The 24,933-nt window shown below is 38.7% G+C and overlaps 1 protein-coding gene across 5 annotated transcripts in view; it reads right to left on the bottom strand.

Annotated features, from left to right (window-relative positions):
* myo18ab (myosin XVIIIA b) overlaps window positions 1–24,933 on the bottom strand; it is a 160,162-nt gene that overhangs the window by 85,531 nt on the left and 49,698 nt on the right. For 3 of the 5 annotated variants that reach the window (XM_051397912.1, XM_051397913.1, XM_051397909.1), the window contains 12 exons: window positions 23,534–23,676; window positions 22,952–23,052; window positions 22,545–22,608; window positions 22,161–22,305; window positions 14,079–14,249; window positions 13,315–13,405; window positions 11,370–11,562; window positions 9,626–9,712; window positions 5,178–5,319; window positions 4,886–5,045; window positions 3,396–3,582; window positions 1,220–1,427 (listed from right to left, as the gene is read on the bottom strand). In XM_051397912.1, coding sequence (XP_051253872.1) covers window positions 1,220–1,427; window positions 3,396–3,582; window positions 4,886–5,045; window positions 5,178–5,319; window positions 9,626–9,712; window positions 11,370–11,562; window positions 13,315–13,405; window positions 14,079–14,249; window positions 22,161–22,305; window positions 22,545–22,608; window positions 22,952–23,052; window positions 23,534–23,676 — 1,692 coding nt within the window. Of the gene's footprint in view, window positions 1–1,219; window positions 1,428–3,395; window positions 3,583–4,885; window positions 5,046–5,177; window positions 5,320–9,625; window positions 9,713–11,369; window positions 11,563–13,314; window positions 13,406–14,078; window positions 14,250–17,874; window positions 17,887–22,160; window positions 22,306–22,544; window positions 22,609–22,951; window positions 23,053–23,533; window positions 23,677–24,933 lie in introns of all 5 variants that reach the window. The other 2 variants (XM_051397910.1, XM_051397908.1) reach the window with 1 other exon arrangement.

The raw sequence follows: 24,933 nt of genomic DNA, 5'->3' as shown, positions 1-24,933 counted from the left end.
TTGTTGCTGCTGCTAACCCAACCTCAAGCCCAGATGCAGCTAGCGTGAGCTCCAGTGAAGGAGACGGAGCCACTCCGTTAAAACAAGCAACGCTTGATTTTTCGGGTCAGTAACAGGTGGCGACTAGGGCCGAGCTGAACACACTGATTGCAAGGTATGTTGTTGACAACATGCTACCCCTGTCCATTATTTCTATGCATATGGCCGGCTGCAATCTGTTGAGTTCAAATAAATACCAAATGTTCTGAAATACTGTATATAGTGTTTTTATTCTTCATTCAGTTATTATAAACATATTTTACATTATAGAAGATGTTATAGAATGTAATAGCGTTATAGAACATAAAAAATAACGTCAGTTACTTTGCTGAGTAACTAATTACTTTTACAATGTGGTAACTGGAAGAGACAGAAGATGTCGAAGGTGTGGGATCATTTTAAATTAAAATCAAGGACAACATCGTGGTGTGTGTACATTTGGACAACATTTTTATTTTATTTTTGATACTTAGAAAAAATAAGTGGGAAACAATTTTGTTGATTTTATTTAATTTTATGTCTCAGGAAATGAAGTGAATTTGAATGAAGTAATTTTATTTATTTATATTGGAAAACGATTTACTACTTTACATAATATGTATAATAATAAATAAATGTAAATTTTTCTTCAATAGGAAACAAACTGTTTTATTATTAAGTGATCTGTCTTGTTTTCTATTGTATATTTGAAATTGGGCTTTAATTAAGCAAAAGTATGTTTTATCCGATTACTCGATTAATCGATGGAATATTTGATAGAATACTCGATTACCAAAATATTCGATAGCTGCAGCCCTAAAAGTTACCAGCAGCTAGTTGGAACACTCTGTTCCATGGGTTGGATCAAAAATCAACTAAAAGAAGTTCTATTCAGGCCAGCCCATACCCCATTTTATGGTACATTTCCCACCATGCAACCAATAATAATTTTTCATTTGACCATTTGAATTTTTAAAATTTTAAACCATCACTTTGTAACACAGAGTGATGGTTTAAAGTGCAGTCTCTCAGTCACATCCCACATAACCATGATGATATCGTTAGTTATGTTCTCCTCCAGAGCCAGAGAAACATTACACTACTGTTCTCACAGACTGAGTAGTACTCCTCTGTTAAATTTACCACATCGTTTAAATTTCACAGAAAACAACTGCCCATGATTCCATAAGTACGTCATTACCTTGTCTGTAGATGCGCAGGGCATCCAGCAGCTTGGATCCTCTGAGCTGAGCTCTCAGGAGGCCCACGTCCAGAGTCATAAGGCCTGAGTCGGGGCTCTCTCCGTGCGCCACGCGGGGCTCACCTCCTCCACCCACTGCCTCTGCTTTGGGCAGCAGGCAGTGGACAAAGTGAACCCTGGAGCGACGCACCATGTCAATCAGAGCATCCTAAAAACAGAAAAGCGGTGAATCAGACATCAGCGTCTGCTTGTTGACAGAACAACAACAAAGTCAGTGCAACAACTCCATGTGTCTTCTTGTAGTTTAATCCAATATTGTCTTCACATTGTGGTAGTCTGTGCCTGATCACAAACCAGCAGTCTACATGCAACATCCAATAGCTGCATGAAGAGTCTCAAGATTTTTTCAAGCTCTGCACACCCACACAGGTGCTGTCCATTACTCTGGCCGATTACACCTCTAGTCAGGTTTAAGTTGACTGGAGCTATGCTGGAAATAACATGATCATGTCATCACCAAGCTTGATGTAGTGATAAAGAGTTGTTCTTAACATGTACAACAAAACATTGTACAATAAATGCAGTTTGTACATGTCCACACTGTTGTGGAAGTGTATTTAGGCATCATGAATGAAAACACCTGTGTGGGTGGACTATGGGTGTGCATGGGGCATTAAAAATATAATTAAGATGTTTAAGATGTAAAGTTTAAAACATCCATCCGTTATCCAGTATCTATACCCACTTATCCTTTGGAGGGTTGCGGGGGAGCAGTAGCCGATCCCATAGTTTATAACAGTGACTAGAAATCAGTATTTAATATGGATTAGCCACTCCAGATCCTACTCTTGAGACTCCGTTCGTTAAATTCAGTGTTTCTCAAAACACCCTGCCACAGCTATAACACTAACACACTAAAACACTTCAAACACCCCAGCAGACTTTGGAGTACTGCAGGTGGTAAAAAATGTTAATTTAATATCAGTTATGCATGATTTCTAAAATTAGAAAAAATGTAAATGTAAGTTTGGCAAACCACATTTTATATTCAATATTCCTACTTTCAATATGATTGTTAAAGCTGCAGTAAAAATAACTCATATTTGCTGAAACTTTCTCTATATCCTGACAGTAGAACATGAGACAGATAATCTGAAAAAAATCATCCTAGTGCTCCTAATGGTATTTACAAGAATCCACCAGGCCTGAATGAAAACAACCAATCAGAGCAGAGAAAGATAGTTGATTGTTGAGTCTCATTCTCAGGTCATCAAATACAAACGCTCTGGGTCCTGGCAATGAGACTCAATAATCAACTTCCTCCAACCCAAAGCATCTTTTTATTCTTCCTATACTTTCTAAACTCTGATTGGTTGTTCTCGTTCAGGCCCGCTGGATTCTTGCAATACCATTAGGAGCACTAGGAGGAGCCAGAGGAACCTGATTGTTTCACAGATTATCTGTCTCATGTACTACTGTCAGGATATAGTGAAAGTTTCAGTAAATATGACAATATTATAATAATAGAATATGCCTACTGCAGCTTTAACTGCAGTGAAACCTCTGGAAAAGAGTTTGATCTCTGCAGTGGCTGTGATCCTCATCCTCACTGAAGCACAAGCTCATGTTTCTCACTAAACTGTAAGTGCAACTTATCAAAAAGAGTTCAATGCAACTTAAACGCCGTCTTAAGGATATTGCATGATGGCAAAAATTTGGTTGATGGTGCAACGCAGAATTGAACTTCTTTATAGAGGCTTTTTTTTCTAACAAAAATGTTTATAAAAATATTTCATTAATGAGAAAGATTTGAGAACCACTGGTTTTAATGAATCTGATACCGGGCCCAAAATCCTAAAACCTCTACAGGTATTGGAACCTAACTGTGAACTGGATTGAATTTCAAAACAGCAGTAAGCTACTAAATCTAGGGACTGGTAGAACTATTGAAGGATGTATCAAAATCAGGGCCTCTACTTTTGAGGTATAAAAGAATGGATGGATTTAAGAACCCAGGTAATCTTACTGTAAGTGCATTCTGAGGTAACTCTTAATTTGCTGGATTGTTGGAGTTGACTACAGTATCTTCCTTAACAATGTATATTAACAAAAAATGATGACAGTAAATTACTTCAGTGATGACAAAGGCCCAGTTTGCACCGTCTCCTCCACTTACCACTTGCAGTTTGACCTGGATACACAGGCTCTTCTTCTTGACGGCAGCCACGCCTGTGGTGAAGGTCTTCCTCATGCTGGTGGCTCGTCGCAGGGCGAGCTGGGAGCTGCCCTCCAGACCGGCAATGGATCCCGATAATACTGTGGCCCCACTGGCCCGGCCCATAAACAGCCCACTGATGTTCTTCCTGTGGTTGAAGAAGAATGGGTTGCATTTCTATGCACGCACATGACTGACAGCACATTTTCCTTTCTCACTGCATCAGCTGGTGATTGATACTACAATATACAGGGAGCTAATCTGACTGCATTAGTGGCATATTCCACTGTTTGGAGACCCATATGTTGGCGGGCTGCTCCCTGCTTCATTTGGCTCACTGTGTTGCCTGCTGCTCTCAAACTGTGGATCTCACTTTTTTCTAAATCCTTATGAATACTGGAGGTCTGAATTTGATTTGGATAAGTTTCTATTTACAACTAAACATGGCTATTGTAAAAAAAAAAAAAAAAAAAAAAAAGGCACACAAGAAGGTAGATCATGTATTAATTTAGCATTAATGTAACATGACAAACAACGATTCTTACATTCAGGTGATTATATACTAATGATATGATATACTTATTATATGTGTATTAAACCTAGAGTACAGTAGTATTTATTATTAAGTTAAAAAGGGCTTAGATAGTTGTAGCTGTGGCAGAGTAAACCTGTGAGAGCCTCTTGGATTCCTAGACCTTCAAGTTTCATGTCAGGACATATTTTGTGAAATCCTAATATAGCGTTTGTTCAACCAAAAATATTATACTAATAATAAAAATGCTACTCATACTAATAATACTACTGATACTAATGCTAATAATAATACTACTGCTACTCATACTAATAATACTACTGCTACTGCTAATAATACTACTGCTACTCATACTAATAATACTACTGATACTCATACTAATAATACTACTGCTACTCATACTAATAATACTACTGATACTAATACTAATAATAAGACTGCTACTCATACTAATAATACTACTGCTACTCATACTAATAATACTACTGATACTCATATTGATAATACTCATATTAATAATACTACTGCTACTCATCTTCCTCCTCCTCCTACTACTAACTATAATAATAATAACAATAACAACAACAACAATAATAATAATAATAATAATAATAATAATAATAATGTCATACTGTGAAATTAATATTTTCTGAGACGGTTATTGTACTGTAGAAATCTCATACCATTGCTACACTACTGCATTTTTAAAGATAATTTTTTGTCATATTCAGACACTTTCATATGGTGTTTGTTTTGCTATGACGTGGATCAGCATGAGGCTTTTCAAATGAACCGAACACGCCCCAACCTGTGACTAACGAACTAAAAGGTTTGGATTTCTTGCTTGAACTGTTCCATTCTTACCACAGACTCTGCTCTATTAAACTGGATGTTGTGTGTGTTGTGTGAGTGGTCTTACTTCTGGGAATCCTGCAGCAGTGTGGCAGCGTTCTGGGCAGCAGGGTTGTGCTTGGCGTGGCTCAGCCAGCCCTGAGCGTTGTACTCCACCCAGTCTGTCCCGTGGCTGTGGCCCAGCAGGAAGAGGTGGGGCTTTTCTCCTCGCAGCAGCAGACCGGCTCCTGCAGGGGAAATATTCCCATTATTCTCCCATTCCCCATGTCAGAGTGTGCTCAGTGCTGTCTGTTGTTCCTGCAACCTCCAGGAACCTTCTACTGATTGCTTTAGCAGGCAGTGACAGGTTTAGTTCTCACCTTTGTTTTCTCCCTGTGCAGAGCCGTAGTAGTTGAAGAGTCTCTCCAGCATGGTTTCCTCTGAACCTCCAGGCTGGACTGCCTCCTCCTCCATCAGCCACAGAAGGCCTCGAGCCTCATCCGTCCTGGCCAGAGTACGCACCTGTGATGGAAACCAACAGGAGGGAAAAACTCTGAGGTCACAGTAAGATGTGTAGAGAAGTCTTTATTCACCACATAACAATGTGCAGGTACTGAGTTCCCCAAATATCGAGCAAAACGTAAACAGAACATAGTTAAATACATTTAAAAACAACATATGGCTAACTGAATTTTACCGCATTTTGAAAATGGTTTTCCAATGTCAGACTCTCCCTGGGTTTCTATTTTTTAAAATGCTATACTATAGACGATATTTACATCTGTGACTTTTGGGGGTTTTAGCTGCTCATGGTTCTGGAGTTAATTAAGGGAAACTTTAGTATTTTTCAACCTTTTTTCCTATGTTTTTGTGTCTAAGTGACTAATGGGAACAACATTTTTTTAACTGGTCCAGTACTGAGCGAGAGCACTGCAGCCAGCAGCTGTAAAAGGGGCAGCAATGTGTAATCCTTCGGGGCAATTGTGCACCATCAATGTACGTCCACTAAATGTTCTTGTTTTTGCCACTGACAGCCTCAGATTTGTATTATTATTAAGTGTCTGACACACTATGGTATGGATCCTACAGAGATGGACCTTTTTGTTAAAGAGTGAGATCATTTTTGTTTAAGCAGAAACAGCAGTTATATGGTTCTGTTCAAGGCCACCAGACTTAAAAAAAAAAAAAAAAACCACACATTTTACTTTTCAAAATAAGGGAGTTGCCAGTCTACCGCTGCCTCAATCAGTTAGTTTATTCGTGTTCATGTGTCAAACTCTCTCAACTCATTCTGTTAATTATCAAGGTTTTGCGATCTCATTTGATAGGATTATGCATTTTCTCCCAAATTCCAAATAACAACATCTGCTTTTATCTACTGGCTTCAGTATGATCTCAATGTCCAAAGCAGAAGGTATTTTCCATCAAGTGTATTCTGCTCCATCATTTTCTGTAGACAAAAAAACCTGTGTGTACACTGATTCACCTTTAAATAAATACAAATAATAGGACTCAATATATAAAAAGGGCCTCAATCATGAGAAGTATTTGTAGTATTTGTATTGCTCTGGATTTTAGTACTACTTTTAGTAACCCCATAAACAGCCGATTAATGAAATCTCTACTGTTATTAGTCTATTCGTAGAGAGGCTGGCCCTCATTCTCCCATTGGAATTCTAAAATTTGTGTGCTTGGCAGAGATCAGCTCCTCTGAATAAGGAGGGGCCTCCACAAATATGCAGCCTTTGATGAAAATAGAAGGTTAACAGACTCTCAAGCCCATTCAGAATCAAAGAAGGTGCTGTATTGTGCTGCTGAAACCTAATTAGCAGCGAGGTGCAATCTGGATCCTTTATAGAGATAAATTCTAAATAGGCCTGCTGTCGTTTGACCAGAAATTACAAGCCACCAATTTAACACTGCTTCCTGTCTTGTTTCATATCAAGTGAGATACGGTCTGTTTGCCTGCTGGGGGTCTTCTGGTTTCAATTGGCCAACAAGTCCAAATAAAAACAATATGTTCTTTCTTGTTGACTTTTAAAGTATCCATGTAAGCATCTTCTGAACTGTTGCCTCTATTAGAAGGATATCATTTGTCAATGTCTTCCAAAACCTTCAACCTTCAGCATAGGTTCAATCATAAAAACTACTTGGTTAAATCTAAAGAACCCAATTAGCACTACACACAAAGTACAGCAGAGACTAAAGGGAATGCAATTAGTTTTGCAAGTATTTGGTCAGAAACCAAAGTATTGGACAAACTGAAATTGTGACCTAATAATGGTGCTAGATGAAAAGTCATTCAGCTAAGTTATTCAAATTCTTCCTATTGAGGATATGACTGCGTGTACCAAATTACATAGCAATCTGTTTTATAGTTGCTGAGACACTCAAATGTGAACCTCTCAGTGGCACTAGAGGAGCAGTTATTATGAATGTGTGTGCCAGCCTATCCAGCAGATATTGAGATACATTGCAGGATATGTGCAAACTTTGACTTGCTGGTGGCAAGTGAAGTGACTTCCATCCTATTACTTATAAATATCAGTACCACATTGCATGGCAATTCATCCAATAGTTGTTGAAATATTTTAACCTAGGCCAAAGTGATGGACCAATGGCCCCTGACCACAATGGCCGTCCATAGAGCCAGGCTGCCAGGATAGCTTACAACTAACCTAACCCTATCCCATATGACTGGACAACAGTTTATCTAAGTGACTTCATATGACCATTTACTCCCACTACTATCATTAACGTTTGGTTTAGAAAACTCTACTTGGTTAGAAACAACTACTTTGTTAAGGTTAGGTAGCCTCTTCATGGTTGAAAAAAGAATAACTTTGTCATTGTTAGGAAACGATCATTGAGTAGAATAATTAATACGACCATTTCACCCATCCACCACTGCTATGAATCTCATTAAGGTTTGGTTTGGATTGTGATTTCAGTCCAAAACAACTGATCTGTTAAGGTGAAGGGAAAACTTTAATTTGACAAGAAGTCAACAGTTACGAAACAACAACCTTCTGTTGAATATTCAAGTGAAAATCATTTGAATGAGCTCATCACTTTAGAGAAGGTAGAGCTTGTTAAAAGCTTATTTATTCGGTGTACTTCAACTGGATTGTCGTGTACTTCATAGAAAATATTATAACACATTTCAGATTCTGATTAAAAATGAAGCATTGCTCTGATGCAAAAACCATCACTGCCTAAACTAGTAAGATTCTCCCCGGACTATACTGGTCAAATTTGTCAACAATTTAGAAAGTGACTAATTAAAAGGACTATTTCCATTTTATTGTCATTAAAACCAGCTAAAATCTGAATATTGAAAACTGACTGCAAAAGTCTAAATTTCTGTTTTATTTCCTAGTTTAGGCTGCACATTGTCTGCCAACTGGATTTTTATTTTGGCAGTGGTTTGTAGTACACTGAAGTTTCTGGTCCATGGAGGCAATACTTTGCATTATCAAACATGATAATAATAAATAGAAATTGAATGCATCAATTTAAAAGACATAAATGGAAAATAAACTTTCAATTTCAAGAAATGTATTCATTTTAATATTGGCTTCCAAAGACTTCCAAAGAAATTATGTTTTGGTTTTTATTTACTTTTTTTAATATCTTTTAATGAACTACTGCACTTACGGCGCTTGAACTGTGAAAAACATAGTGTACATGTATGAATTGTATATTATAATGCAGATTGATTTTGTATAGATTTGTATTCTATTTAGCTTTGGGAGCACTGTATGCACTTTATGACTTCAAGCATTAATTTAGCATTATAGCCCATAAATCTGTACAGAGGCCACAGTGGAATGTTTTTCATTAAATACTTAACTTTCCCCACTATACTAACCTTCTTTCGGTCTCCTCCAAATTTATAATCTATGGAAATTATACACAGAGTTGTCCTATGTGTGGTAGTCACTCAACAATTAACTTCCTTTGACTCAACAATCAACCAAGAAAGATATCCCACAGCATCAAATATCGATGCTGGAAATGAGACTCAAAAATCAACTATCTTTAAGCCACCAGCCCAAAGCATCTTTCTATCTTTCTAAGCTCTGATTGCTTGTTTTCATTCAGGCCTGGCAGATTTTTGCAAATTCAATTATGAGTACTAGGAGGATTATCTGTCTCATGTTCTACTCTCTGGATATAGTTTCAGCAAATATGACAAAAAGTTATTTTTATAAAAGTTACCTACTGCAGCTTTAATCTGAGAATTTGGCTTCAGTAATTCCATAATCCTGCTCATTAATAAATTACACTACATCAACAACAGTTTAGGCCACTGTGCTTTGGAATGTATGACATGTATTTATGTAATATATGGAAACAGGAAAAATCTGAATGTAAAGTAACAGTATTTATATATAACAAGACTAGTTATTGTTGCATAATGCAGCAGTGTCATTCCAGAGTCAAACAAACATGGTTTTTGAATCTCAGATCAGATGGCATCCGGACACAGTGATGCCAGTTTTGCTAGATTAGCCCTAAAGCTGCAACTATTTGCACTTGCCAGTGGTGATGAACAAAGCTATTTGCTGGTCAGTGGTATTTTGGAGCACTTGTTTAGGCTGATTTGCATTAATGTCTCACAAATTAAGATGAAATCTCAGGCCCAAACAAAGCGGGCTTTAATCTGGACCTGTGTACCTGGACGCCTTACTGAACACAAACACAACCTTAAGATGTGCTGTTCTTATGTTTCTTATGACAGGTTTGAGGTAAGAGCAGGACATAATGACATCACATCCAGAGAAGCTTGAAAAAGAGACGGTGTGGTGAGAATTCTTGTGCTTACCAGAGCTTGGGTTGAGGCTTGGTCAATAGCTGCTACAGACAGTGAGGTACTGGACTCTATGTCATCTAAAGCAAGCTCTATGTTTTCCTAGACGCAGGAAGGGATAAAGGCTTAGGTTAGTAACCTACAGGAGATTGACTAGCAGAAGATGAGTCATCAATAAATCACAGATGTAGCTATTGAGTCAAATTAGCCATTACTACACAGATTGGGTTGTGTGAATGTTTGTGATTTTTTTCTTATTTGATTTTGCAAAGCACAAGATGATTTGTCTTTGAATAAAATGACTTACTGACTAATAAGATGACCAGGTTACTGACTACTGTGAGTAAACTGGAAAGGGTTTTTTTTAGACTGTCAAAAAGTAGGATTGACCTGTGTGTGTTTGTTTCAGAACATGTGAATATGCATGAAAGAGTTGGTGTATATTATGAGGTTATTGTGCTCTATTGCTTGCATACACAGTGTGTATATAGATATTTTCTCAGTTACCTCTAGTGGTATCTATCCACGCAGATAGTTTTGTTTTATTTAAGGATGCACGATATATATCCGGACTAATGCATTTACAGTCAGTAACGGGAAATCTGTTATGTTATTGTTATTATTCAGATTCTGAAGAATTATTTGCCGACAGTAACAACGATTTAATTCTTATGTTCTATAAAAGTATGTTTTTATGTATTTTACTCAAAAAATAAAAAATAAAAATCATACAAAGAGTCACAGCTGTTGCTGTTGTGCAGTATTTTAGTACTGTCTGGCACAGATTACACACTACCTTACTTTTGTCTATTTTTCTGTGTTCAGGGTTTACACTGGAATCCAAAATGACTCCAAACGTCTGCTTTTAAAGTTGCTGGTTTAACACTGCTGCTACCTGCTTCTGTTGCCATGTTGTTGTGTGGTCGAGTGCGGCCTCCGTCCGTACAACGCAAATCACAAAAAGGTGTTGCTCACCGCGCCCCCACTGGCCAGGGGCTTAAATCGATTCAGAGGATTTAATGAATCGATATTGAATTGGGAAAAAATATATTGCAATGCATTGATGAATCGATATTTTTACCCACCCCTAGATGGCAGGATCATGGGGGACAGAACCTGATGCTGTTAACTTGTCATATGCTATTGTTTACCTTTTTTAATCTTTGTTTGTTGTTGTTTTATACACATGACTTTATTTGAAATTTTTGAAAATTTCAGCTGCTGTGACACAAAAGTACGATTAAAAAATGTAAAACACCAATAATGATGTTGGTTTGTTAAGATTTGGTGAGCTAAGGAATATCATCCAATTTTGCTCATTACATCAAAAATGTGAAATTATCCGTTATCTTATCAGTATCGGCTCTAAGAAGACAGTTAACAGTATCGGCCTATAAAAATAACTCTTGTGCATCTCTAATTTTATTCGTGTCTGAGATTTCAGCTTCCACCCTAATCAATGAAGGTGAATGGAATCCAGGATAATCCCCAGACCTTGATGTGAACAGTTTCCATTTGCCTCCACTATACTGCAGTGTGGCACGTAAAATCTGACCACGTATGGGTAGGTACCACTAGAGGTGAGCAAGTAAATGAAAAGAAATTTAGGAAATGTTATGGTTGTAATTTGAACAAACCAACTATTTCAAATGGTCTATTTGACTATATTAAAGACATTTTCTGAGATAACAAACTAAAGTGCTAATATATGTATGTTCAGTCCATGGCTTTATGTTGTGCTATGCCGGCCCAGCAGCACCTCCTTGTATCGCTCCAGCTCCTGGACGAAGGTGCGTTCATGGAACAGGGTCTGTAGCCTCTCCTGGGTGTAGTTGTGGCAGAGCTCCTCAAACGTGGCCCCTCGCTGCTGCTGGGCCAGCCGAGGGTTCTGGAAACCCGGAGTGTCCACGATCAGCAGGGAGCACAGAGAGTGCTGACTGGACTTCAGAGCTCTGAGGGACACAAATATATCTTGAAGCTTTAGTGATGAAGCTTTGATACAGGGAGGCTGGTGACTGTTGCACATAGCTTGTTCTGTCTGTCCATAACCCAAAGACATCAAATTTACAGAGAACGTGGAATTAACAGAAAAAAGCAGTTGCAGCTTTAACGTAGCCATGTTCTAACTATTTTATAAAAAATGAATATACAATGTGTGGACACAATAAAAGAAACACCTGTAGGCTGGCTTGGTGTGCATGGCATCAGCTTATAAATAAACTGGCCTCTTACATGGGACTTTCTTTTAGGTACAGTATGTTAATTATTAATATTTTACTTCTTATTATTTAATTGCTCCATCCTTTTCTTTTTTTGTTTAATTTTTTCATTATGTTTCAGGTTTCATTATGTGATTGGTTTTTATGTCTTTGATCCACTTGCATTCTCTTACTGACTGCTTTGCTGGTATACATGACTGAGAATGTCTTCACGTAGGTGTGTAAACTGTAATCAGTGTTAAAAATACTCAATTGGCTTATCAATTGATAATCATATTAAAAAAAAACATGTACATTGTTCCATTTCCTTGAGATGGTTTCAGATGTGTTGTTCATTTCTGGCCACTTTTGAAGCCCTGACTTAGTGTTCCTTTGATGAATTGTACTAAAGCCAGGATTCATTTAATTACACTGAATCAATGTTCAGTTATTTTGTAATGAATTATTCAATTCAAATTATGAATTATAACATGTATCATATGTGAATTAAGGCTAATGACTGAAGATACTGTATGTAAATGCCGTATAGCCACAGAGGGCATTTTAACAGTGCACAGCCAGAAATATCAATGTGCAACTTACACAATTAGGACTGATATGTGTGAGTAATGTGTGCAGGTTTTACAAAAGAACTGTAGCAGAGGATACTGACAAAAAAGGCACATCAACAACCTTGACAATTTATAATAACCTGCAGATCAGCATTCACACTAACTGAGTGTATTTAAAGGAAGGAGCTGACTGTCATCTGAAGTAAGCACTCAAAGTAGCTGAATTGTCATGTGAAGTGTGAGCACTGGAATGAGTCAATTTGCTAAAGCTGTGACAGGAGTGGTACTACCAAAAGCATTTGTTGCGCCACGCCTGTTTTTCTCAACTTTTTTGAACGTGCACCACAAGAATTAACCAATCACCTCCACAGAACTTGCTGTACAAGGACCTAACAACATCTGGTTTAAAGGTCAGCCAAACCAAAGACGCTTTTAATTTTTTTCTGCTCACAAATCAAGCAAGGGATTTAAGGTGCCTGTGCTAGTTTACTGCTAAACTTCATCATCATCGTCAATCAGCTCGCTGGTTTTGGTTGCTTAGTAACGACAGGCACGACAGTAGGGCAACCTCCTAAGTGCCTTGGATAAAAGGATGAAAGAGGCACGGCTGGTATTATCCACGAGTTTTCAGACACAGAATCTGAACGTCCCTTAAAGGAGTTGAAAGAGGGAAACGGGACAGTTGGAGTTGAAGTACACTGTAGGAAGTTGGATTGGAACTCTACACAAAGTTGAGCAGGAAAGAATGAGGACAAAGCAAGGTAAGAGAGAAAGAAGAGGGTTGAAGTAAGGGATAAAATGAAAGTGAGGAAAAGAAAAAAGAACATAGTGGGAAGAAAGGAGGTATGACCTGTGGAAACTACACTGTGAATGCTTCAGAAAAACAACTCCAGATAAGATCACAATAATAAAGTAACATATCAGGATGTCTAACCTGTTAATGAGGGAGATGACAAGAGTGAAGACCTCAGAGTAGAGTCCGGATGCCATGGCCTCCAAACACTCCAGAGCTGTGACCTTAGAGCCTGGCGACAACAGATCAAAGACAAGATGAAGACTGTCAAATCAACTTCAAATCAAGACCCCCATTCAAGTGTTTTAGGGTAGCTTTCACTAATTTCAAGCAAAACATGAGGATAGTCTTTTCCTCAAAGCACTTTTTTCAATGGACATCCTTTATTTAAATCAGAATTTTAGACTTATCAGAGCAAGGGTACTTGCTGAATTGCTTCTATATGTGCGTGGGGGGGGCAAAATTCAGTATTTATCATCACATTAATAAATAATAATAATAAATCATCCTATTTACACCTAGTATTAAAATGTGATCTATATCTGCGGACATGTTATCCGGATAATAAGCGGTCCGATCTTTGCATTTATACCAGCAATATTTAATGCATTCTCATTATCCTCATTGAGATCAGGTCCCTGTCCTCCAGAGTAAAACAATGCGTGAGTAATTCAAGGTGGTGGCAAATCAGCCCCTTAAAGAAATCAATCAAGTTTCGTTTGAGTTGCTGAGTTAGGGCAAACTTTATAAATCTTATGCAGCACTGTGTACAATGTATTCTTAATTACCTGTCCCCTCTCGTAAATACGGAAAATGTAATTCATGAACCTGTACTTTCATGTGGTCACCCAAAACACCGTTTAATGCAAGGTGTAAAGTGGTCAGATTCACGTTTGGGTTTTTACCTGAGCTGTCACCCTGGCTGGCTTCGTCCGACCCTCCTCTGAATGAGGTGGAGTGCTTCAGTCCTTTGGCCTGGTGCTTAAAGATAGAGGAGGACAGCTCCTCCAAGGTACAGCCTAGCAGGTAGGCCGCCTTCTGGGCCCATTCATGACGGGCAAACTGCCTACGTCCCGCTGTGAAGAAAGTCAAAATGTGTTTAAAACTAAGAAAATATGCAATAAGGACCTGAGGAAGAAAGATAATGAAAAAGACAGGTTTAGACAAACGAAGAGGAGGGAGGGGGGAGGATGAAGAGGGTGAAAAGGGTACTCAAACTGAGATACATCAGGAGTCCTATCAGTAGTTTCTGTCCTCCTGCATAGTACTGTAGCTACCATGAAGTGAAAACACACTGTGAAAGTACAAATTCAGTATCAACCATAGCTCATCCTGTAACCCAGATAAGCATTTCTCATGGCAGGTCTGTATATCCAAAAGAGATATTCTCTCTCTGTTGCTACCAGTGGAGGGTATTTTATCTGGATATGAGAATGACTGTGGGAGTTGTGTGAAAACTGACAGCTAAGGTGTTGAGATTCATACTTGTGGTTGAGTGTTTCCATCAATAAAACATTTAGTTCTTTTTCCAACTGTACAAACAACAGGCCTGATTTTCTTGTGCTGTACATAATGATGTCATCAGACAGCATCCATGTAGAGGACAGACTGACAGGAAATGATCATGAATATGATGATCACACTGCATCATTTTAAATGACTGTGCCTTTTTTAACTATAGCCACACTGCACATTAACGTGAATACACCACTGACAGAAAATGTCAACACAACCACTGACAGCATTGCCCAATCCCCATTCATCTTGCCCCAATCCCAGTTTTTACACACTAGATTTTGAAAGATGTCTGGTTTACCAAGGTCTAACAAAATATTCTGCTGTGTTGCATTATGGGCTGTAAGATCTTAACCTATAACTATGTTATATGGCTTGTTGATCTGATTGGTTGAAATGTGCCCATGATAATGTTAAATAATGTTATAAGGAGTTCGGTCTAGACCTGCTCTATTTGAAAAGTGTCCTGAGATAACTTCTGTTATGAATTGGTGCTATACAAAAAAATTGAATTGAATTGAATTGAACTGAATTGAGTTGATAGACAGTGACAGACAGATGCTTCATCTAATCACCTGCCGAATTTCAAGCAGCTTTTCCAAGCAGTTTTCAACAACGACTTCCCAGATGGTTCTGTGTAACAAACCAGTATGTGCAGTCAGGTTAGTAGGATCCATATATAACTGATATAACTGAGAACTGAGTATATAAAAATTCATATATTCACTGAGCCCAATCTATAGCCCTGACCTACCTTTAAGCTGTCTTTACATCCTACTCTCACCCAAGCAAAGTGCAGATAGGTAACCCGGCCTATGAGCTACACTGTATCTGCTGCAATGGCTAGTTGAACTGGTTTCACAAGTAGTTTCATCTGAATGCCATGGCCCACTCAGTAGTCCTAGCTCCACTAGCATTACGAATAGCTACTCGTTACATCAGAAACTTTTCCACACCATTCTCAGACTAAATCATCCTTAATTACTACCCTACTACCCTACCCTCACCTCAAAAACTAAACTGCAATGGTGAGGACAACTTGCTTGAATGGCAACTTAAGTGAATGCCAAGACCTGGTCAGTTCAATGTATGTCTGGTCATGATGTCCAATTTCCAAAAGAATGTAGTTTCAACATGAACTTGTGGTGTAAGAGTGCAGGCAAGTCTACAGGGTCATCAGGAGGGTACCCTCTCAGGTAAATATTCATATTGAATTATTTATTCATGGAGAAACTGTGTGTGCACTGGCACCATTAGGAACAAAAACATGTGCATACATGCAGCCTGTCATGTGTGCTCATGATGCACCATGACACACACTGATGGTCACGCAGTACAGCTGTTGTTAACCTTCATTGTTCATTTTTTCAGGCAAAGACATGGTCATAAAATAGCGATTTGATGGAGTTGGCATTCTGGGAGTTTATATCTTTACAAAACTTGAAACCATTGTTTTGGCACATTTATTTTAAAGTTAAGTTATGTGGCGGTGTAGGCAGTAGTACCTAACTCATCAGACTGTGAGAGTGTGTCCTGTTGTTTCACTAACAGCCCATCAACATGCCCAGCCCCTGCAAAGCAGGCACCTACACTTACATCCTCAACTGTGGACTGATAAATGATGCCATTTTGTATAGAACATTCCAATTCACCGCAACACATAGCCTACTCTACAACGTTAGTTACTAGAGTAGTTACTTAGAGCTTGCTGCTGCTCTGCTGCAAGTCATTACTTAATAATCCCATCATCATCTGATCAGGAGAAATACAGTTTCAAAACGTTTCTGGTGAGTCTGAATGTGAAAGTGTGTTTATTAAGTGTATTATCTACGAGGTGAAATTACTGTTTTTTTGTACTGTTGAAAAAAAAAAAGGTCCATATCTGTAGGAATCCTTCCCTTAATGTGGTCAGACTCTTAGCCTGTCAGTGGCAAAAACAAGCACCAGCTAACGTTACATGGCAGCCCATTTCTCATCCAACTCTGTGAATTAAGGGGTTATTTTGACCAAACCAGAGTTGGTTATTGTTGTTGAAACAGTGGTTCTAGTCTGAAAGTTAGAGACTACAGAAGGTCTTAACTCCAGCCAGAAACACCCTCAGTGTTTTTAGTGGATTACGTTCAGCTGCGTTTCCTCCTGCTCAGACAGAAAATTACTCGAATAACGGCAGTTGACTATCTGGGCTTGGAGTCTACACATTTATAGCAGAAAGACTGGGTTACAAACTGGGGGTGTGGAGCTTTAAAGCTGTGGGCATTTACAAAACAGTGCAAAAAATGTGATTAAGCTACATTATGGGAAGCATAGCATAACCGATACTAGGTATTAAAAGTCTAGATAGTAAGCAATTGCTCCAACTTGCATAGGTGTAACAGAAACCCTAACAAATGTAGTCACTTGTTGCCACTGCAGGCATTTGAAAAGATAAAATAAAAGCTATTTATAATAAGAAGCTAAAATTGGTATTTTCCCAGATATGTGGTGGAGAGCAGACTGAAAACAAACCGAACGACTCAGATTTAGACTGCTAATCACTGTTGATCATGTCCTGACTCCGTCTGTGTTTGCATGAATGTCTGTATGAGGAGTGCATCTCCATTTGGTCTGGAGGCAATTCAAAGCCAATGTGTTAGAACGAACCAAGGCAACATGACAGCCTGCACAGCCAGCCAATCAAAAAGCTTAGACACAGAGCCAAAGAATCAACAGGAGCCTCTGCCAAGCACAAACTTCATGGGGATACACAGGGTAAGCTGGGAAATACGAGTTGTGTGGTAAGAAAGTCAAAACACTGACTAGAGAATGAACAAGCTTTACTCTGCTTTTGAGAATGTGTTGTAGTGTGACAGCAGCTTGGGAGCTGAATGTGGCCGACACAGGGTGGCATCACAGAGAGCAGTTTAAAGGGACACCAAAGTTCTGATCCCTGTGATTTTCATCTCACGGAACAGAAAAGGGTGAGACAGAGAGCGGGGAGGATCGTCATGAGGGAAACACGAAAACACAAGAGAGAAGGAGATGAAGAGAGGAGGGGGAGGAGGAGCAGAAACAATAAAAATGCTAATGACTTAAGGCCTGGAAGGGATGATAAAGGCATTAAGACAGAAAATACAAACAAGAGAGGCTCTGAAATAAAGTTTTTTAAGTGAAAAACAGTGAACAACTTGTGTGTGGTTTTTCCATTACCTTCATCTCCGTCTGCGTTTGATAGGGCGCAGCATGCAAACATGCAAGTAAAGAGAGGGGGTTAGAGATAACACAGTTCATGGTATCATCAATGCACAGTCACAGGAAAACATAAACATTAGCATTATACAACACTGACAACCCACCACAATGCTTTGGAAGAGCAAGCTGAGAAGTTAGACACCGGAGCAAATATTATTCAACAGAACCATGCAAGAAGTGATTGTGTGTGTATGTTTGTCCATGTTGCGCTCTCATCAGATACCAGGGTTTCCTGCAGTGTTTCATCGCAGAGGTGAGCCGCCTTGACTTAAACCACCTCCTCAGCCAACATCATAAAATACAATTTTATTAAAATATAACATTAGCTTTAGGGCAAAAGACCAAAGGCACTACTTCACACAGCAACAGCCGTTGTATTTCATGCAGTTCTAGTTTAGGCTATTTTTTAATAATTACACTGTGTGATAAGAAGCATCAGGATGTGGGTGGTTTACCGCCTCAGCTAAACAACTTCCTGTGGGAAACCCTGGGATACTGTTCATCTCCTGTCTCAGACTTTGCACATCTCTTTTTTGCTACAGTAAAATCAACAACTTGTCCACTTACTCACTATTTACAGTGCTTTCCACCATTTTCACACGTTTCATCAGTAATGAGTAAATTCACCTTACGTTAAGATTATCATTGTGAGGGAGAGGTCCTAGAGGTGCTTGGAATATGCATGCTTTATATCGGGGCTGTTAATTATTGGTCAGTAATAATAATATTTTGAATTCTCATGAACAATTGATAGCCTTTTGTTTAATTTAAAAAAATGAACAAAAAAATAATAATTATAACAATAGTGATGTTAGTTAAATTTGGTCAGATCAGAGCAATGGAATATCTAATCATCCACCTTTGCTCACTACAGCTTAGCCTTTCTTACCCTCTGGTGCGTACAAACTACAGGGTATGTAATTCTTAAAATACAAAAAATGTTAATTATCTGTTATCTGATCACTGTTGGTCATTAGAAGCTTGGTATCAGCATGTTTGCATATGTACACCTCCATGGTAACTGAGCAATGATTTGGGATGAGAATGATTTGTCAACTGCTGTTTCCGATGTCAAGAATAAACTTTAAAATTCATGTTTAAACATGAACGTAGCCATGTTTCCATCCAAATGTTTTGTCAATTTTGGCCGAGTAAATCCCATCAGACCTTTGTGCAGAGATCATGAACGTATGATGGGAAGTAAAAAGTAAAGTAAGTAAAATGTTCGCTACATCAGAAACTATTCCGAAAAACTATTTCTCCATTAAGCATTAACACTTTTTAGAAAACAGCCTCAAGTTTTATCTAATTTTGCAGATTCCATCAAACTTTTTAATGCGATACTTCAAAATGTGCATAAAAATACATTGGAAACACGGCCAATGCCCCCCTGAATGAGACCTGCTCCATAAAGAAATGGTTTCCCCTGCTTGGTTAAGAATAATTTGACCATGTAACACCTTTGGGATGAACTGGAACGCTGGCTGTAGGCCAGGCCTTATCACCCAACCCAATCAGTGTTGGACCTCAATAATGTGGCTGAATGGGAGCAAAAGCCTGCAGCCAGGTTCCAACATCTGCTGGAAAGACTTCTCAAATCTAAAAAAAATCTGCATTCTTCACACATCAAATTGAAAAACGTGTGTGAGATTAAAAACCTGGAGTCCTAGTTGCTGTTACAGTCAACATGCTGCCTACTGAGAGAGTGTGCATCAAATGTCAAGTCTGACATCTAGTGGCACTGGGTAAAAAGACAACTCCAGTCAAATGTTTTACTTAAGTGAAAGGGATTTGCCTTTAAGTCTGCACAGTTTATGCTAATTCGAGCAGGGCCACATTGTCATTAATGTTGAAGTAATGAGGTGATGGAAATGAATACATGGTTGGCAGGACAGAGAAGCAATTTGCTGGGTATAATGAATAATCCAAGTGTTCAGAGACAGGGATATGAGAATAAGAAAGGATGAGTAAGAACTCCCTTCTGCCCAACAACTTATCATAGGTGATTGGAGATTGGCTAAGTTGTATTTACAATGTAAACGAGAGCAGCACGTTAAGTGCTGCTTTTTTCTCTTTATTCCACTGCCCACTAAGTATGAAACTATTTGCAAAGTTGTTGTTGACACAGTTTCAGAGTCACGTTATTTCAACTCTATGGTCTCTGTTGATGACACTGTAGTTAGTGGTGGTGTTGGATAGGACTGCAGGATAATAACACCAACTGTTATTTTAATATAGCAGCAACAACTATTAGCCATGTAAAGCTATAGCAGAGTGATGGTGTCACAGGTTTTAGTCTGTCTCACTTTGCTCTTTGTTCGTAAATGTGGAAAATGTGCAGTGTTTTTTGAGTGTTCTGTCAAGTGTTGTGTCAAGTTTGTCTTGGGCCACCCTGGTCTATACTGGTCAACTCCTGCTATATCTAATATTATATGGGTTTACACTTGCATATCACGTATGGTGTACTGTCTGCAAGATACTTGTAATACCTGTTGTGGTGGAAAAAGCTATGATTTTTCATTTTCATCTCTCTATGAATTATCAATATCAATGTCTTAAAAGATAATAATAATAATAATTACGGGGTTGACATCCTCTGTCTACCTCTGCCACAGGTTTTAGATACGTTTTTCATTCATATGAGATGAATGAGTGTGATCCTCTTAAACAATAAAAAAAAACATCTCAGACTGGTGAAGGCAAACTGAGCTTGGGATAAATTAATGTTAATTTGTATGAATAATGATAATCGGAAATTTGATTGTAACTTAGAGTCAAATGCTTACAGTTGAGTAAGGTTCATGAAGTCATATTACTTTTGTCATTGGGAGTTACCCTACCCGCCAATCGTCATAATAATTTAGTTTCCCCATACCTGATGCCCTGGCACCGCCTATGAATGCTACAGTGATCTGCGAGGTAAGATTACCATTTTTGTCTATGGAGTCTGGTTGAGAATGATAGTGATATTACAGCTGTTATCCGGTTAAACAAAAGCTCTATCTCTGTAGGAATCCTTCCCATAATGTAGGTCAGACACTGAGAATAACAATCTGAGTCTGTCAGTCAAAAAAACAACAACTTTTAGTGGATGCACTTCGACAGTGCATTTGTCCCAAAGGAGCTTTATGTTAGCTTACATTGCAGCCAGTTTCTGAAATGTTTTCACATCTAACTCTAATTAAGCGTTCATTTCAGCCAAATCACCATTAACAAATGTTGGGAGGACTATGTTTTGGTGAGTTTTATTTCATTTCTGTCCCATTGTTTTGGTCTGAGGTGCTGGTGCTCTGCTGTTACATCCAGTGAGAAGGGAATATATAACCTTTAAGAGAAGCCTTTCTGGTCAAGTGTAACACTGTGGTCCTCACCAAAGTAATATTCATCACATGGCTATTGAATTGGATGACATTATATTTTACTTCATATATTACTGTGTCTCCTCCTGCATGTACTTACTGAGAACTGACCTGAAGGGTCACTACTGCATCAATGTGTCTGTGACTGCATCAACAGTATTTGCTTATCTGGCTCCATTTCCTAAAGCATTTATTAGGTCTATCACAGACTGAACATGCAGCTCTTACCAATTCAAACATCTCTAAAATCCTCAGTTGATCTAAACCTCCTCTGCACAAAGCAAGAGGTCCACATTTTCCCCTGACAAGCTTAATGAATGGTGAAGTGAGCACTAATGACCAATATCTTTCAACTGTTTATTTAATTAAAAGTCTTGCAGCATGGGAGTTAATGGATTTTACAGTGCTGTCGGGTTTTTCTTTCCGTTTCCCATCCGTGGAAAATGCCACACTGGGTCATTTAATGAAAGGGGATGTGACACAGTGACTGGCATCACAGTCCTCAAGTTGTACTGAACGGTCCGATACAGGAGATGAAAATGAGAGGTGAGCTCAGCTTCTGGGATATGTTTTAGAGACAGACAAAGGAGAGGATACGCATCTATTTTGTTAAAGACATGTATTTCTCTAGTTCATATTTATTCACACTCAAATGATAAACCAAGATAAGTCTTAAGTTATCGGTTTGTCAGAAGGGATGCATGGTTTTGGAGATTGTGTCGTGGGCTTATTTGACATAAGATGAGAACACACACAACAATACCGCCTCTTTTATGGAGGAGGAGTGGGTCCAGCCCGGCTTTTAGGTCCTCTAAAGGATTTAACTTGCTGATCAAGAAGAAATATTTTTGTATAAGAGCTTTTGTTTTCTTCAGTCAGTCCTACCTTTAGTGGCTCCTGCGGCCCCCAAGTGGTAAACGGCCCCCAGGATGAGCCAGAGGGCCTTCTGCTCTTCACCAGAGATGCCCAGGACCTTCATGGCTGCCTGCAGCTTGGTGAACTGCTGCGAGGCTCGCTGCTTGTCCTCAGGCTGAAGGAGATGATATCAGATCAAACCTAACTGACTCATTTCTTCTTATCAAAAATGTTTGTTGTGAGTTGAATAAAGAACTTAATAATGATTATGATTTTTAAAACTCTCCAATATCGGTATCAGCCTTAAAAAATCCTGTCTCGGTTGGGTTATAATAGTGCAGCAAAATACATAAAGACCATGTGAAATGAAACCCTGCTTACAGACACGTCAGGTAAATCATCTGGTGTGGTTACCTTAGATTGTGGTAAGATCCCAAAGGCACTGTTCTCAGCCAGGTGGTTAAAGTGCAGCTCCGTTCTAAGAGAGAGGACGAGAGAGGCAAGATGCTGGAACCAGAACGCGTTTTTTTTTTAGTTTATCCCAGACTACCTGTCATTTGTGATGCAAGATGGCTATGATTCAAAAGCCAAAATCTAATTTTCCTGCTCTTTAGAGTAAACTATTGACCTACTACTGACCCCAGGAACGACTAGAACACATGAACTGTGATGCTCAAATCAGAACTATAATCATCAGAACAAGTTTTCCTGGAATTTAAAAACCAAAATCATGAAACAAAAGTTTAAAAAGTTTAAAATGTATGAAAAACAAAGTGTGACATATTTCAATACTTCATTCAAATGCTGCGAGAGGAAATCACCTCAGGCTGTTGTCGGCTCCGGCCATCATGTAGTAAAAGACATTGAAGGTGGACTCTGCCTCAGGTCGTCGGCTCACCCTCAGTTTCTCCAGCAGCATCGTCTACAGAAAGAGACAACAGGAGTCAGACAGAGTCTTCTGTGGATAAACACAGCACGGTACAGGGAGGTATGAGTGAAGTCTCAGTTTTATTCTGCACACTCTCTCTGAAACTATATGCTTTCTGTTAGTTTTGATGTTAGTTTAGAACTGTTGCAATGTAAAGCTCCTACAAGGAATTCTCCTTTTTCTGTTGATTCTGGCGGCCCCTGTGGACAAGAGTGGTAGTGTTTTCACTGCTTTGTTTCATTGATTTCAAGGGGAATCAACAGTTTTCTCTTTGATGGTGTTGTTTGTTTATGTAGGTTATATAGAGGCATCTGGCCTCTATAGAGTTGCCCAGCCTGGTTGAGGCTGTTTAAGTAGTATGTTTAAACTAATAGCACAGGTATTAGTATTGTATGTATGAAATGAAGGCATTCTGAGGGCAGCTGTGTGCTCACATATTTCCACTGTGACTGTGTATAAATTGTGTGTGCGTTACCTGGATAGAGGCGGAGGCCACCTGCCCGGTCTGGTCAAAGTCGAGGGACACTACGTGGGAGAAGCGGCTGGCGTTGGTATTCATAGACGTGGAGCTGTTGCCAAAAGCCTCCAGGATGGTGTAGACGGCCTGCCATTTCTCAGCTGCATCACCCAAAAAAAAAAAAAATAGTCTAATCCATAATTCAGTTAATACTTGAGTAGTTAATGCAACATATTACATCCTTGAATAGGGCTGTATGTGGCAATAATCTGGCCATAAGATACGTATCACGATACAGAGGTCACGATTCAATATACTGCAATACTGTAAGCATGGTGATATATTGCAATTCAAAACACAACTGTCATAGTATAAAGAACACAGCATATGCATAAAAGAGTTTAAAAAGTTGACTTATTTAATGCAAGCAGAACAGTGGGATCTGCATTTGTGTTTATTACAGTTCCTGTAACATTCAACATCACAGCACAACTTTTTCTAAAAGTAAAAAGTAGTAAAAAGTTACTAAAATAAAATAAAAGTGCTTGCAGGGTTAAGAAAAGGCAACTACTGTCACGAATCTTGGCACATAAACTATTCATTAAAAATAGTGTTTTTCACAATCAATACAATATGACAAAGAATCATAAAGTTCCAGCGCATAGACAGAACCTTCCCTTATAAATTACATCAGAGACAACCGTGATGCTAATGAGTCTGCAGCAGATTTAAATCAAACTCAGTCAGTAACTGTACACATTATGGGTTTTACTGAGCCCTCAGTGTCACTGCTGTCAGGAGGGTTTCTTAGTGTCTCGACCTGAATTTCATGACCGACTGGACCACTTCTGATTTGGCATGGGGAATAAAGACTGTCATTAACAGATAACTCCAGTTTATTGCAAATTGAGCCATAAGTTCGTCATTTTGGAAGAGAAAACAAAGGCAAACATTAAAGTCATTACCCAAACTGTCTGCTTTAAACATCTACCACAGTTGATAGACCCACTTCCTGCTTCAACTTTGCCATAGTTGGGCGAACACAGTGGGAGATCATTGGTGACATCTCTGCTGTGTTCAGTTTCAGTTTTGCCTCCAAATAAAGTGGTTTAGATAAACTGTTGGTTTGTTTTCCGTATGGTCACACATATGTTTATTTGAGTCAAAGTCAAATTTAGAAAATTGGGGGCCATATTATAGACAATTTAACAATAATACATTTGCAGTTTGCTAGTTGGTGGAACAATATGCTGATCTTGTGATTCGATATGATTATGATACTTGGGGTGCCGATCAAATATGTATTGTAATTCCATTTTTTGGATTGTTTGCAATTGCTGTTTGCTTTTTTAACACTAGGCCATGGGAAAAAGTTGAATCATATACTCCTAAAGACTGTATGTCATAATTTCAAAAAC

This window comes from Dicentrarchus labrax, unplaced genomic scaffold, assembly GCF_905237075.1.
Source record: "Dicentrarchus labrax unplaced genomic scaffold, dlabrax2021, whole genome shotgun sequence".
Taxonomy (NCBI): Eukaryota; Metazoa; Chordata; class Actinopteri; family Moronidae; genus Dicentrarchus; species Dicentrarchus labrax.
The sequence above is the reverse complement of the archived record's forward strand: the minus strand, read 5'-3'. Positions and strand labels throughout refer to the sequence as shown.